General features: G+C 44.0%; 1 protein-coding gene across 1 annotated transcript; it reads right to left on the reverse strand.

Moving 5' to 3' along the window:
* Positions 1 to 317: 317 nt before the first annotated feature.
* Positions 318 to 16,911, reverse strand: LOC101943090 (L-amino-acid oxidase-like). The gene is made up of 7 exons (XM_024113138.2): positions 16,835 to 16,911; positions 11,436 to 11,659; positions 9,150 to 9,256; positions 6,551 to 6,752; positions 3,683 to 3,736; positions 2,652 to 2,785; positions 318 to 1,943 (listed from the first exon to the last, which is right to left on the reverse strand). Exons 1-7 carry the CDS (start codon positions 16,845 to 16,847, stop codon positions 1,130 to 1,132), a joined length of 1,548 nt encoding a protein of 515 aa, XP_023968906.2. The 5' UTR covers positions 16,848 to 16,911; the 3' UTR covers positions 318 to 1,129.

Raw genomic sequence — 16,911 nt, forward strand, 5'->3', positions numbered from 1 at the left:
CCACTCATATATCTGGAACATGATTCAATCAGTGGATACAACGGGCCAATCTGTTTAGGAAATAAGGTTTTTATCCTTATTTTTCAATTTTCCAGGCGGGAGCTTCAGCTAGCAATTTCAAATTTGGGGGATTCCTTAGACAATGTGATTCATACCTTGGGATGTGGATTGATGTTCTCCTATAGTTTTAATTTTCTAGCTGGAGTTAGAAGTGGCGAGGCATGATTTTGGGGTAAACAGAGGTGTGTGTAAGATTTTCCTGTGGCACTGAGAGGAAAATTAATTTGGATTTTACCCTTGCAAACTACAATGGCATGTGGTTATTAACAATCTATCCAAGGGATAGTCAACATCTACATACATCATGCCAGCTTCCATCCAAGTAGACCATGGAATGACCACGACCATAATCAAGGCTGAAGATGAGCTGAATGGCTTCCTATTAGGCACCGCATATCACCGATGGACTGATTGTGTCTTTGAGGCACAGACCTGAATGGGCTGGGTGCAGAGCTATCTATCCCATCTCAGGAGGAGCCCTATGAGACAATTTTTCCTGCAGCGACTTTGCTACCTGTTTGGAGATGAAGACTGCTCTGTGCAGCCATTCACTTCTGCACCTTGTCTGCTTTGGGGAGTGCCGGGGTGGCTGACGGGATTTGCAAGGGTGCTGGAATTGTGGCTGGCTCAGAAGCGGGAACCACAGTTTCCATGCAACCTAGACAGGACGTTAGAATGTGGTTCAGATTATGTGCCTGATCAGGGAAATCGGAGGGAGTAGAAACCCCCTTTACACTCCAACATGGGCTACCCAGACCTTGGAGTAGGATACCTAGGAGTAACTGAGGCTATTTGCTCACAAATTGCCTTTCTGGAGCACGGGGGAGTTAGGGGACTAGGCACAACCTGGGTTTCACCCTTTGGTGGCTGAGCACAGTGACCGGGGGAGTGCAGCAGTGTGAGTGTAGCAGTCTATTCCTGGTGCAGGAATCTTATGCACCCCCACTTCAGGGCTGCACATAAAGTCACAATCTACTGATGCCTGGTGATTTGCGGTGCAATTTCTAATTCCCCAATCAGGAGCTGATGCGTCCCCAATCACCTTTATTATAATTATTATTACTATTAATTACAATTCATTTTCTTTCAGCTTCTTCTCCTGTCGCCAGGGCAATGCATTTATAGCATCATGTATGTTCCTGGCTGCTCTCACAGCAGATTTCATAGAAGTTTCGATCCAGGCATGAGGCTGGGCAGTGTGTTCTCCTGAAAAATGAACCCTCCCTTCATTCTGAAACAAAGCTTTGGAGTAGTCAACAAACTGGTACGGGGTGAATGAAACATATCCTCCCATTGTATATTTGTCCAGGCCCCATTTCTTGATTACGTGTTTATTGCAGACCTTCTGGATATAATTCTTGGGCACCTGGTGGATTTCTGCCAGGTCCTCCAGCACCACATTAACACACTTTTCGTCATCGAGGGGAATGAAGAATTCAGCATCATCCACCCAGGTGTAGGAAGCCAGGATCACCCCTGCCCCACTGGAGAAATTGTGGCTGGGGTAGTAGATGACTCTAGATGGGCGATCAGTGATTGACCTCCCATTATAGATTCCATCCTTCTGCCAAAATTTTTCAGAACAGATCAAGAATATCTTAGTGGCTCTTGCGTAGTGAATGGAGCGCAGGGCATGGGTCTTCTTAGCAGAAAGAGGGGGAGAAAATTTAATGAGCCGTGTGGCTTTTGCCGTAGCTGTGACAAGGACATAGTCGGCCATCACAGATAAGGGGAATGAAGTGTGTGGTCTGCGGTAAAACACTTTCACTTGGTCATTGTCTTGTAGTATCTTCACTACCGGGGAGTTAAATATAACGCTCCTGTGAATATCCTGGTAGAAAGCTTGCGGAAGCTGATCGAATCCCCCTGTGATCTCATCATAACTGAAAGAAAGGTGGGGGAAAGATGATAGTCAAACAGTTACAGCATCTGACCACAGTTATCTGAGAGAATGTCACAAGAGTAATAGGCAGAGCTTGCATAATAGGAGAGAGAATCTAGCCACTAGTGACTGTACAACTCTACCTTGTTTTATTAGAGCGGAATGCTAGGTCTGTGGTAATTAAGCTTAAGGCCAGCTTTCAGTTTAAAGCTTGTTTCTTCTAAACGCTCTAAAATCCCCATGGTTCTCAGATTGCCTTGGAAGTAGGTGTGCCTCATGGAGGTGCTGGGTGGAATTAGTGAGCCATGATTTGAGATCATTTGACCAAGGGCTTCCTGAAATATGACACAGCTACGGTCCAATATACCCTTAACACATACTCGCACTATGGAGTTAATTATTGAATGCCATCCCATCAGAACTCACTCAGTTAGAAGCTGTGGACACTTTCAGTAATGCCAAGCTCATCTCCAGTGAAAGTGTCCCCGGCCTTCCGTGGCTATAAATCTATAGTAATGAGCACCTACCCTCTATGACAATTCAGACCATCAGTGCCTACTTCAGAGAAGGCAGCCAGCTGTACTGTTAGCTGAGATGACAAATGGATGAGATAGTAGGAGGTTGACAGACAGATGGATGTACTGAATAACCATAGACACATTGTGCTTCCACATACAAAGCAAGTAAATAAAGATGCTTTTCTACTCACCTCTTCTCAGAGAAGGTGGAAAAGACCATGACAGAGTAAAGAAATGACATGTGGAATACACCATCTTCATTCATCACGTCACCAATCATGTCAATGGCTCCTCTACTTAAATTTCCTTCTTTAATCAAATACTCCTGGGTGGGGAAGAGCGGAAATGGTAGAAGGCGCATGCATATTATATCCTCATTGAGAAATGACAGTCAAAGGGATATTTCATTTCAAATGAACACAGGAATTATTCAATATCAATGAAGCAGGGGAGGTGTCAAACCCATTCACTACCCTCCAGTGTGATTTGTCTTCTTCCTCATTACCAGCCATTGAAGTAATGCTGATGCTCACATTCAAGACCCAATCCCTCATCCCTTTTGAGTCACCAGGTTAAAGCCTGACCCGAGTGAAGTCAATCAGAGCTTTGCTATTGACTTCAATGTGGCCAGGATTTCACCCAAAGTGTCCCTACTAAGATATCATTGTCTTTGGTTAAAGAACTATGGTCCAGACCAAAATCTCCTGTGGGGTAAAAATAATGATTGGTAGGGCCACAGAGGAAGGTTATCTCATAGAAATAATTGTGGATGAAGATTCATAGCTGGATGTCACACAGCGAGCTGGGATAGGAAGAAGAGATGCCAAGTTGGTTGCACAGGACTGGAATAGGGTTGTGTCTTCATGACACACACACTGGGAGTATGGGAGCACTGAGACTGCTCCCTTTCTATTTGTTGGAGTTTTGGGTAGGGAAAAACAGAGATAACATGGATCCACGTCCTTGCCCTCCCCGTGCCACAAATCAGAGCCAGGAAGACCCAAGGGGGAAGTATGCGGTGTCCCAGGAAGACTCATGAAGTGAGCATGCAAACTCTGCCCGGCCAAAATCTTTAGGAGGGTTCTGATGCATTATCTCCTACCATGGACTGTGTAGACCTGGCAAGATCTATCCCACAAGGAGTTCCATGGCTAATGTGAGGAAAGATTTAGAAAGTCGGCACCTTTAGATTTAAAGATACTGGAATGCCAACTTCAATTACCTTTGTGGAAAAGGAATCATATTTCTCTTTCAGAGCACTGCAGTTTGTTGTCACCTGGGGAGCAAACAAGAAAACAGTTGTTTGTTTCATGCTGACGGCTTTACCTTTAAAGTTTATTATTGTCCCTGTATGTGACAATGTACTTATAGGCCATATTCTAGGGCATAGGCACAAGGGAGCAGGACATGACATGACTGCCCAGGTGAAAGAGCTGTTAACAAAATCTTTTTAATAGTGCTCTTGTTTTCTGCTCCTACAATTCTCCAGCTGACTGAACTGCTTTCATTGAGACAGTCTAAACAACAAAAATAAATAGACTAAATGTAAAATTTTCAAAAGTGAATATAGGGCCTAACTCCCATTTCCAGAAGTGACTTAGGTACTTAAGGGCCAGATTTTCAAAGATATTTAGACATCTAAAGATGCAGATAGGCAGCTACATGGATTTCCAAAAGTGCCTAAATCTCATGGAATATTATGGGCTAGATTCACAATGGGACTTAGGAGTTGCAACACTCAGCATCACAATGCCTAACTTTCTTTGCCTGGAAAACTGCTGGGATTCACAAAGCCTGAGTCATGTGCTCAGGCGCTCTACAATGAATAGCATGCTCTACGCGCTGCAGAACAGAATCCACAAAAGCCAGCACACGGAACCACCTAAGCCAGCCAATGGGAGACACCAAGGAAAGGGATGTGTCTTAAGCCCTCCCCCTCCCCCCCATTTTAGGGAGTTCAGCACCTATCTCCGCTTTGGATTCTAAGCCGTGAGCTCTTCCCACCTACAGCATTTCTAGCAAGCAGCACAGTACAGCCCTCATAGCTTTTACCCCAGTGGTTAGGGGATTTCCACAATGTGGGAGACCACCAGTTCATGTTCCCCTTCTAGCTGATAAGGAGGAGTCTCCCACCTCACCTCATGGGGGCCTCCCTTAGTCTCTCCTGTTAAAGCTGTTCCAGCTTGGATAAATAATCAGTGAAGCAGGGGGATTGGATTCGGAGTCTCCCACATGAATGTCCTACCCACTAGACCAGTGGTTCTTAACTTTTCCAGACTACTGTACCCATAGGTGCTGTGGGTGCTGCTGCACTCCCTGGCCGGGTTTACAGTTTGGTTCAATGGCTCTCAGCACCCCCACTATACGAATTGTCCCAGCAACCCTGACTGTACCCCTTGCAGGAGGCTGATTTGTCTTGCATACCCTCAAGTTTCACCTCGCTTGAAAACAGCTTGCTTACAAAATCAGACCTAAAAATACAAAAGTGTCACAGCCACTATTACTGAACAATTGCTGACTTTCTCATTTTTACCCTCTAGTTATAAAATAAATCAACTGGAATATAAATATTACACTTACATTTCAGTGTGCAGTACATAGAGCAGTATAAACAAGTCACTGTCTGTATGAAATTTTAGTTTGTTCTGACTTCGCTAGTGCTTTTTATGTAGCCTGTTGTAAAACTAGGCAAATATCTAGATGAGTTGATGTACCCTCCGGAAGACCTCTGCTTTCCCCCAGGGGTACATGTACCTAGAGTGACCAGATAGCAAGTGTGAAAAATTGGGACGGGGATAGGGGTAATAGGCGCCTGTATAAGACAAAGCCCCAAATGTCAGGACTGTCCCTATAAAATTGGGACGACATCTGATCACCATCCACATACCCCTGGTTGAGAACCACTGCACTAGACTATAGAGTCATTCTCACTCTATCGCTCTGGTGGCATCTATGTCCCTTTCTGAATCTAGCCCCAGGTGCCTCTCTGCATTCTTTAGACGGTAAATACCTTTGAAAATCTGTCCTTTAAGAGTATGTCTACACTGCAATAAAACACCAGCAACTGGCCCGTGTCAGTTGACTAGGGCTCACGGAGTTCAGGTTGCTGGGCTATAAAATTGCGGTGTAGATTTTTGGGCTTGGGCTGGAGCCTGGGCTCTGGGAACACATAATGTGGGAGGGTTCCCAGAGCTCAGGCTCCAGCTCAAGCCCAAAAATCTACACTTCAATTTTATATCCCCATTAGCCCAAGTCAGCAGACACTGGTGTTTTATTGCAGTGTAGACACACCCTGAGAGCCTAAGTCTCATGCGTACAACTATAATTTAGCAATTTTGTGTGTGTAAATCGACAAAGAAAACTAGAAAAACTCTCAGAAGCGAGAAGCCATCACCTATTCAAATGAACAGTTCTCTAACAGTGGTTAACTTCAAATTTTCAACAACCAAAAAAATCTGCATCTGGTTAGCCTACCACGGGCATGAGCTGCCACACTGCGAAGACAAGGGACTGTCCCTTCTATGGTGCTACGTTGACTCATGTGTGTCGCTAGGACTTCCAGAGGCACGTTCCATGGTTCTCTATGGTGCAGTGGGCAAAGCCACTTTATATTTCATCCCTGGAATTTGTTTGTCTTCCTGAGCACCACCACCCAGGGGGAATTGTGGGAAGGCACTGGAGGCCTATCAGCACTCAAGGATTTTGTGGATACAGACTAACACGGCTGCTACTCTGAAACCAAGGATTTTATCCTCCATCTTCACTGCACAGTGGGCAGGGCCGGCTCCAGGCACCAGCTTAACAAGCAGGTACTTGGGACGGCGAAGGGAGAGGGGTGGCACGTGCGGCAATTCGGGGGCAGCAGGTCCCTCACTCCCTCTAGGAGCGAAGGACCTGCCGCTGAACTGCCGCCGCCGCCGATCGCGGAGTGCAAGTGAAAGCAAAGTCCAGGCTCCAACGTGCCAGTGAGACTGGGCTGAAAAGACCACTAAGTTTTAGGGGTTTAGGGCCAACACCCAAGCGAGAATCCAAGTTAACTCTTTAGTGAGAACAAACCGACATTCACGAATCCTTTCCACAACACACATACCTTATCCAGTGTCTGATTATAAAGCTCACTGGCAGATTTTCCTCTTTCCGTGGGAAGCACGGGGTACTGCAAGATATCAGGGTTTCGATCTACCTCTCCAGCTCTTGCCCTGATGTTGTTAACGAAATACCAGCCCTTGTCATTACTATTATAGAACGGGTTCAGTTTCAGTTTCAGTTTTTTAATAAATTCACGCACAAGCCTAAAGAAAAAGGGAAGGGGGGAAAAAAGAGAAAATTTCAAAAATGTGAAAGAAAGTTATATGCTTGCATATGATCCTCTAACACAAATGCCACAATCCTACCCATGTAACTGAAATAATTTGTGTGTAATGACTCCAGATCCACACTTTACCAAAAGTCAATCGTGCAACTAGTGTTGGTTACTTTTTTTAATTGTGAAAACTTTTGAAATACGGAAGTTATTTCAGTTTGGCATCATTTGCATCAGACCCATTTTCACAAGCTTTTTAATACAAAATATCAAAAAATGTATTTACTGCAAACCATGTTTTGCAGAAAATGAACCACCTTGGTAACCATTTCAGTAATGATTGTAAGTATGTTTACAATTTTAGTGAATATAAATTTTAGTGAAATGAAAAATTTTCCTCAAAACTAAAAAAATTTGAAAATTCACAAAACAGTTTACATTTGGAAAAATGTCATTTTTTTTCAATGAAAACTACTTTTTGTTTGAGAAATTTAGACCATCTCTCCCAACATTGTCTGCTCCCTGAACAGTCCCATTGACTTCCAGGATAACCCATGAGGAAGTATTACTTCTACTAATTGTAAAATCAGACTTTTCCTTGATTATTACAAGAGACATGATAGCAAAAGCTGCCCCTTCCTAAAATTCTTAACAGGAAACAAACAAACAAACAAACAGGCTGGTGATATAGATGCAACTTAACAATGCTCCTAGTTAGTATAAATGCACAGATTGAATTTAGGGACCTGTGGATTTAAAACAAAGCCCACTAGTACTTGAGCTAAAGAACCAGATGGAGCTGTCTGAAGGTAGTAGTAGACTCATATATAGAGCTGATTGGACAAATGTACATTTTATCCTGTGGGAAATGTCAAAATAACAGATTTTGACATTATTTTTACCCCAAAGTGGAATGAAAAATGCCAAACAATGTCTATTCGGAAATGTCAAAACATGTTTGTCTGAGTGGAGTTGTGACCTGGCTCATGGGGTTGCAGGGTCACTCACTCAGATTTGGCCTAACCAGACTCCCGTCGTCATGACAGCTGGGCCAAACCTGAGTGGCACGGGGACACCAGAGGTTGCAGTGTCTGGAGCAGGGAGGTGAGCCCAGCCAGCCCCATGGGACAGGAGCTGCTACTTGACCTTTTGAAACATTTAAAAGTGGTCTGGAACTTCAAGGTACATATACACCTCTTTCCTTTGATAATACACATGGGCGGATTCGGAACCAGATCTCCTCATATCACAACCACAGCTCTATGATGCTCCTGAAACAAATCCTTCGGCATCCTCAGGTCGCAATCACCACTTTTCCAACCTGCTCCAACATATTCCTCCACCATTACGATACAGCTACACCTAACACAGTGAATGCAGCTGGCGTGCATGCAGGTACTGCCCAGTAAGTATTGCCAGTTCTAGAGTGGCCAAGTTAAGTTTCTGTGGGCATTTACTTTGACTCTGTATTTTCTGGTTTCTAGATGGTTTGAGTTTTGCGGAACTCAATTTTTTGGGAGGGCATGAGCAATCACAGGCCAACGTCAATGCTGTCTTAAGTTTTTTGCTGTTTAATTATAAAACTTACCCTGAGTCCCATTTTTTTCAATAAGCAACATGGACCCAGAAAATTGGAGGACCTATGTGGTCACCAGCTGGTCAGTCTGAAACCCTGACTAGCTCTAATAAATATTCAGAAAGCCCTTTGAAAAAATCCATAATACAAAACCAGCACATTTTACAAAGAAGGTATGAAAGAAATTGTGGCTGGAAGGTGGCTGGGGTCTCCATGGGGACAGAGCATTGGTAGCTTGGTATTTTATATGATGAGGTCCAAACCTTCCAATATGTGGGGGAGGGGGGTTTGTAAGATCAACCTTAACTGTTGATTTCCTGGGTTATAAAGTGTTGTTGTTTTGCTGACTGAAGTGTTGTAGGTGGAGTTTTGTCCTTCATTTACTGATACATGCTCCCAGTCGTAACTTCACTTTAACGCTCCATTGTGGTGTAGTTGCATAGTCCAAGAACATATCTGGGACCTAATTATGACTCTAACATCCAGTTCCCCATTTGCTGCGGGGGTGGGGTGGGGAATTAATCTGGTCCAGCCCTAAAACCTGTGTCTTCTAGGCTGGTTTAGCTACTTGTACCCACCTACTCTCAGCCCACCTATGCAGGAAAAGTGACAACTCCATGGATATTTCTTTCCCCTCTGCACACAGACTGACAGCGTGATGTCATGGAGTAAAGGGGCATTTTAGCCTATTCAAATTTGAGCCTTTAATGAGTTCCCCCGTCCCCCAGGAATTATCACAAAAGTTTTAAAAATAGGGCTTCCCCTATTCTGAACAAGATTAGTGGCTGAGGAGGGTTAACAGTATATTACCTGTGATGTCCTGGCAAACGCATGGCTCCCAACTCCACATACCAATCTTGTTCTCTGTGGGTCATGATGCGTCCTCCCAAACGGTGACTGGCTTCCAGAATGAGAACCTGGGAACGAAATACAGATTATGATTTTCAATCCCTTGCCGGTACCTGGTGACTGTATCAGAGGTTCTAAAACTGGGGGTCATGCACGGGCAGCGGGTATCATAGGCTGGGGTAGGCTGTGCCTCCCCAAACAGCTTGGTGTAGCCCTGCCCACCCTCCACCTCCAGTCCCCCTCCTGCAGTTCCCAGTGCTCTGCCCCAGCCCATGCTGGCTGGGACTGGGGCTCGCTGGCCTGTCATGGGGATTTGGGGTGGCTGGCACTGGGGCCGAGCTGGCTGCCTGGTGCTCGGACTGCACTGTCTGGTGCTTTGGGGCTGGGGGCACTGCTGCCGCATCACCTGGCCTCCCCAGGGCTGCGGTGGGGGTGCTCTGGGCTCCTGCTGGGGAGGTGGGCAAAAAAGGAGGGGCAGGATCTTGAACAGAAGGGAAGGGGCCGGGGGCTAGCCTCCCCCACTGGCCAGATCACCAGCTGCCCATGGGGTCATGACCCCTCAGGGGGTCGCAAGGTGGTTACATGGGGGTTGCAAGCTGTCAGCTCTGTGGGGCTGACAGCCCCGAGCACCATTAAATTAAATTAACCCCCCATTTTTAATTTATAAGGGGGGGTCACACTCAGAGTCTTGATGTGTGAAAGGGGTCACAAATACAAAGAGTTTGAAAACCTTTACTGTATATTTCTCTCTTGAACGATAACAATTGATTTATCTATTGTCATTTCTATTGCAAACGGTCACCACACAAAGAAAATGCTTATTTTATAAAAGTAATTTTGGACAATTTATGGACGCACTCTATCCTTGATTTGGGAACCCGTGTAAGCATGTGCTTAAGATGAATCTGAACTCCATGGGACTGAAGGATGTGCTTAAAGTTAAGAATGTACTCAAGCAATCTTCCTGAATAGAGATATATTCCTGAATTGGGCTCTCAAGAAACAGATTCTAATATGGAAGATATTATCCTTTCCCGTGTATTACAGAAAACAGGTTTTCAATGAGTCTTTAATGCAACAACTAAGCCCTTCTCATATAAGTGCCCAAGCGATTTCTGTTGACTTTTGCAGCTCTAGGGGCTGTATTTCTTGGGCGATACTGAGAGGGGAAGTAGCAGATATATGGGCTATGGGTAGGGATAATGGGTTCCAGTCTTTCTCAAGGCCCACAGGCAAGCCAAGAGAGTAGCACCTTCGATGGAAAAACAAAATAAAGAAAAAGAGCAAAGGGCAAAGTTAAGGTTGTTGTGAGATAGTGAATATGAATTTTAACACGTATAGAATTTTGTTAGAAATACATGAACCTTTGAGAATATTCCCTTAACTAATCACCATTTCCATTAAATGTAGGGATTGGGATTATTTTACCTGCAACATTTTTGGTATTTAAGTTTTCTTATGGCAATGTTATTAATATTCTGGCAACCTTAACTTTAAGTTAATTAACTTTTCCCCCCTGGAAATGGCAATAATATACTGCACTATGCTTTCTTGCTTCCTTCCTTTCACAGTTAGCTTACTTAAGTTCACCTTGTTTTATTCTTCAGTATTGTCTACTCTATGAAAAAGAAGTAATAAGACCGTTTCAAGGGAGCACTTACTCCCTGGCCTATCTCTGGCTCCTCTCAGTTAATAGAATTACCCGTGAGCAGGGGGTGAAGCTTCCTCTTGGGGAGGCTAGTCCCTTGCCCCACCTTTTCTGGTTGAGGCCATGCCCCCAGTCGTTGCTTTCAGCCCCCCGTGTCCCTGGCCAGGAAGGGGGGCTGAGAGCTCAGCCCCTCCCACCCACGGCCCCGGCTGGGATGGGGAGGGGAGCAGCTCAGAGCTCAGCCTCAGCCAGGGTCAAGCTCTCAGCCCCAGCCAGGACTGCCCCTTTCCCTGCAGCCCTGCCCCCGCTGTGCGTCTTCCCCCTGAGGGCCCGCACCCACTCACTCCTTTCCGCACCCTCCCCCCCACTGTGACCCTGAGACCAAAAAAGCTCTGTGCCGCAGCGGGGAGCAAGAGCTTCTCCAGCCCCGGGGTTATGGTGGGGGAAATTTTTCCAGTGGCCCTAAATTGGTTCGGGGTCCCTGGGCACGGGCCCTGTGGACCCATGTGGCAATCCACCACTGCCTTCCCCCCAGTGATGCGAGGTTTGGGGAGTCTTAGCCTTCCCCAGCATCCATTACATGCTGCCCATGGAATTACCTTACAACCAGCATCTTTCAACAGTTTGGCAGCGGTGAGTCCACTTATTCCTGCCCCAACGATCACCACCTTCTTTGAACGACATCCATTTTCCAGTCCATTTTTGGCAATAGCCACCAGTTCTTCATAGTCAGGGTCAATGAAGCATTTTTCCCACTTCGTCTCTATGCCAGGGAGAATCTGTAAACTTGGGACTACCACCAGGAGGAAGATCTGGAGGAGTACTAGAGAGAAAGAGATGGAAAGAAAACAGATGACACAAATGGTGAAGCAAACTCATTCTCTTAGACCACAGAGCTCAGTTATGTCATTGATATGATCCATCTGAGCTGTAGGGGGAGGCTAAGAGTCTCAGCTGTGGAGCTCAGATATATTAACAAACAAGGAGTTTTATTATGATCAAATGCAGTGAGCATATAAGTTGAAAGCAGCAAAGTGAATACTCAGACCCTCACAGTTGTCTTATAAACTGTAAAATATCACATGGACTATTCAAACCACAATCTACCATTAAGGGTCCTGGCCCCACCCTCTCAAATACACTTAGATCTGTGTGTTCCACAGGGATCTAACAATCTGGGGGCTGGCCATTCTCAGAGGGAATGATGCAGGAGAAAATCATGTATAGTGGACACTGTGACTCTGAATGAGGTCTTCAATATTTGGCCTCATGAGCTGAATTGAGGGACCTAACGAGAGTCTGCTTTATGTCATTCAAAAACTCAGGTATGTTGTTCCTTTCCATTAGACAAAATAAATTTTTGTTTTTTCCATGATTCTCCCCTCATTGAGTGTGAAGGCGCTGTCTCTTCTGTTGAGCACAACTATGGAAGTGTCACATGGAGAAACGTGTGGTTCATCACATAATCAATTCCCACTCCACTTAGAGCTTTAAAAGATCAATTTAACCATCTAAATTCTATTGTATGGTTCAGAGCAACCTTAGCAGCACCCACACCACCCTTCCTTCCCATGCTAACATAGGTAGCATTGCCTGGCAAAAAAGGCGTTAACTTTATATCCCAGAGATCTCTGACTGCCCCTGTGGGCCACTGGCTGCTGAAATAAATATATCTTGCAAGACATGGCATGAAATAGCTTGATTTTTGTAAGGTTTTTCACACAGTCTGTCCTACGTGACATTCTCATAAGAAAACTAGGGAAATGTGGTTTAGGAGAAATGAATATAAGGTGGGTGCACAACTGGTTAAAAAACCCTATTCAAAGAGTAGTTTATCAATGATTTGATGTCAGTCTGGGAGGATGTATCTAGTATCCGACAGAGGTCTATCCTGGGTCTGGTACTATGTAATATTTTCATCAAAGGTTTGGTTGATGGAGTAGAGCATGTGGGTATGAAATTTGTAGGTGTCACTAAGCTGAAAGGGGTTGCAAGCACTTGGACCAAGCTGGAAGGGGTTGCAAGCACTTTGGAGGACAGGATTGGAAACTGAAAATGATTTTGATAAATTGGAGAACTGGTCCAACATGAATAACAAGAATTCAACAAAGACAAATGCAAAGTATTGCACTTAGGAAGGAAAAATCAAATGCACAAACACAAAATGACTGACTAGGAAGTAGTCTTTCTGAAAAGGATCTGGGAGCTAATAGTGGATCACAAATTGCATGAGTCAACCATACCTGGTCCCAAGCCCGGCTGAAAAAGGAGGAGGGTTGGTGTCAAGCTGACAGCTGGCATTAAAAACATGGCATAAACTGACAAGAGGGATAGGACTCGGAGAGCTGACCCTATTTGATGGGACTGTTGCAAGGAAAAAGAAGAATGTGCTGCTGTTGTGAAAAGGCAAATGTCATTAACTGGAGTGTTGTATGTGTGACACGGGAGGCAACTCCTCTGCTCTACTTGGCTCTGTGGCCTCAACGGTGACCAGTATGAGGAACTACAGTCCAGAGAAGAGCAATAACAATGATAAGAGGTTTAGGAAACATGAGCTAAGAACATAAGAATGGCCAGACTGGGTCAGACCAAAGGTCCATCTAGCCCCATAGCCTGTCTTCCAACAGTGGCCAATGCCAGGTGCCCCAGAGGGAATGAACTGAACAGGTAATTATGAAGTGATCCATCCCTTGTCACCCATTCCCAGCTCCTGGCAAATAGAGGCTAGGGACACCATCCCTGCCCATCCTAGCTAAGAGCCATTAATGGGACCTATCCTCCATGAATGTATCTAGTTATAGTCTTGGCCTTCACAACATCCTCTGGCACGGAGTTCCACTGGTTGACTAGCTAAGAGGAAAGGTTGAAGGAATTGGGCATCTTTAGTCTAGAGAACAGAAAGCTGAAGGGGGACATGATAACCATCTTCAAATATGTAAAAGATTGTTATCAAGGGGATGATGAGCCATTGTTCTCTATATCCACCAAGGGAAGGACAAGAAGTAATTAGCTTAATTTGTAGCAACTGAGATTTAGCTTAGATATTTGGGGAAAATGTGTAACTGTAAGGATAGTTAAGCACCGGAACAGGTTAACTATGTGGAATCTCCGTCATTGGAGGTTTTTAAGAACAAGTTAGACAAACACCTGTCAGGGATCGTCTAGGTTTATTTGTTCCTGCCTCAGCAGGAAGATGGACTAGATGACCTCTTGAGATCCCTTTCTGCCCTACTGTTCTATGATTTCTATGACAAAGTAGAGCATCTCTGAGCCTCCTTTAATTTGCACCAGTGACTGGTCTGGCAGACAGAGAGCCCCCAGATCAGGGATGCAAAATCTCCTTTTTCTCACACCCCTGACCAAGCTACACTCAATCCAAGCTTTGACTCAGTCCAAAAACTGAGCCGCTAATGATATGGAGGCCTATGTTCCAAGTTAGGGGACATATTTCAGGTCCCATTTCCAGTACAAAATGGACCTGTGTACAAACAGATCTGGGAACAAATGTATTCTAACTTTGTTCCCGACATGGTAGCAACTGTAGTGTAGACACAACCTTGTAGGTTCAGGGGAGAAATCCAAATTCCAAGAACCTTTCTGGAGAAATGAAAAATAATTTTAAAAGTACAAAGTGTAATTTTTCCGAGTGTTGGAAGAATAAGACACTATTTTCCCCCTAAAATCCAGTGCCCTTTAAATTCCCAATTCTATCTGAGTCCAACGCCATATATTTCAGAATCACTGAAAGTAACCTGAGTAACCCATCCCATCTTTTGAAATCAGAAATTGTTTATGATCACCGCAACCAGAAATATGTTTATGTAATGCATTTTCATAGGTGAAACCAGAAAGGAGTAAATTGAAGGCATTGATGCTCTCAATAATTACTATGTTCTTCCTCTGTAATTATCTACATCTTTTGCATGTTCTGTACGTGATTTGCTAAGATTTCCAAAGGGATGCGTGGGCTGGAGATAGGAGTTGCCACAACTGCTGTTTTTGCAATTAAATTACAGAACAGGAAATACTCTCTGTAGGTTAATTTCCATAGAGCTACATACCAAACAGCGATTAATTTGCAGAGGGTAGCTCTAGCAACAGGTTAGCAAGGGTAATCACTTCCAAAGCTCATCTGGGGCATGAAAACAATTTAGGGTGGAATTCGTCCTGGGTCAGAAAAGGTCCTACACACCACATGAGTTCCATGCTCCTGGTTCAGTTCCTAAAAACTACAGCTGTGTTGAGAAGGGTGTGGAACTCTCTGCACTGCATGGAACTCCTGGAGGAATCATAGACATGTAGGATTGGAAAGGGACCTCAAGAGGTCTTTTAGTCCAGTCACCTGCACTCAAGGCAGGACTAAGTATTATCTAGACCATCCCTGACAGGTGTTTGTCTAACCTGCTCTTAAAAATCTCCAATGATGGAGATTCTGCAACCTCCCTAGGCAATTTATTCCAGTGCTTAACCACCCTGACAGTTAGGAAGTTTTTCCTAACATCCAACCTAAACAGCCCTTGCTGCAATTTAAGACCATTGCTTCTTATAACAACCTTTAATGTACTTGGGACTTATGTTATACATTCATTTGGGATTTACTGATGTATTTGAAATTAATTTGCAGGCAAGTGGGAATGTTCACCCAAAGATGGAAAGAAATTTGTATCATGGTGATGACTTCCCCCTGAGCACCCAGCAGTAATCTTTGATCAAACCAAACCCCCTAACATTTATTTCAAATCATGCTCAGCCCCACCCAGTTGTGGGGGCTGATGTATGGCTCAGTAATTCTTCATATTGCTTTCTCCAATCTACCAACATTATTTTGCTCATCTGAAGTGAACCTCAAGCAGCTAATCCTCATAAATGCCCTGATCTCCAGCAAGCATCGGATGTTCAGTTCTACTACATTGCGAGGGGCAAATCAGAATTTTGACAAAGAACAAGATACCAGCACACTAAATACATTGCAGCTCTCGCAGTCTCCCCATGTTCTTCCTCTCCAGTCTCCTTCATAACCATACACCGTGAGTCTCTCATTAACCAGTCCCTCCAGCTAAATCCATGCAGTGTGGGTTTGGCATCAGTCCCATCCAAATTCCATGCCACGAAGTCAAGTATTTTGGACTATGGAGGAGTAACAGAAAAAGTCATGTGACTGCTAGAATCTTCCATCTAACATAAGTGAAGGCTTTGCAGATAAAAATTCCCCAGTGCAGAAATAAAATGAACTAATACTGGACACAAAATGGTATTTTTCCTTTGATTTTTTTAAATGCACAGATTTCATTTTTTCCAAAAATTCTCATTGAAATTTTCTGTTTTATTGACTAAAAAGCAAGCAAAAAGTAACAAAAACAAAAACAAAAAAGAAGCCCCACAAATAATCATTTTTCTGTTGTTTCCAAAATATTTCGGTTTTTGAAAAAAAAAATCAGTTCTCATTTTTTCATTAAAAATGATTTTTATAGAAATAAAAATGTTCCATAAATTATTTTTCATATGATACATTTCCAGCAGCTGTAAAATTAACTTAGATTTCCACCTTCAGATTCTCAATCAGTTCCTCTCTATTAGTCTGAATCAAATCTAAAACAGCTGCCCCACAAGTAACTTCCTCCATCTCCTGAAATCCTAATTTGTCCCCAACACATTCTCTGTACCGGAGCATTGGACAATAAAATTGATCTTAATGTGTAGCTGAAGCCAAGTACAAACAAAAATACACCATTGGTGTTGTGTTCGCCAAATTCCACACTTAAAAAGGAGTAAAGGATTCTGGGAGAAAATCAACTGTAAAAGAGGGAGAAAAAGAAAAAGACAATGATGGTAACGAGAGGGAGAGAAAGATGTGAAATAATAAAGCTAATGGAATATCATCAGCTAACTGATAAAGTAAGATGAGCCCAAAAGGGCAAACTGTCCCATCCTTCTGTGCCCAGAATTGCAACCCATCACATCCCACTGCAAAAGTTCTAAGACAAGAAGTTTCACTCACAGAACCTGTCCATGTTTCAGCTGGCAGCTCAAGTCATCAATGAGCCCTGTCACTTTATACACTCCGCTAGTTCCTGG

Source organism: Chrysemys picta, chromosome 12 (assembly GCF_011386835.1).
Source record: "Chrysemys picta bellii isolate R12L10 chromosome 12, ASM1138683v2, whole genome shotgun sequence".
NCBI classification, from domain to species: Eukaryota; Metazoa; Chordata; order Testudines; family Emydidae; genus Chrysemys; species Chrysemys picta.

What these genes read in the sequence shown, in the direction of transcription:
- LOC101943090 (XM_024113138.2), bottom strand. An exon ending in TGAAAGATGCTGGTTGTAAG is followed by an intron (nt 9,257 to 11,435) that starts GTAATTCCATGG and finishes TTTCGTTCCCAG; the next exon opens with GTTCTCATTCTGGAAGCCAG. An exon ending in TCCACCTTCTCTGAGAAGAG is followed by an intron (nt 1,944 to 2,651) that starts GTGAGTAGAAAA and finishes CCTTTCTTTCAG; the next exon opens with TTATGATGAGATCACAGGGG.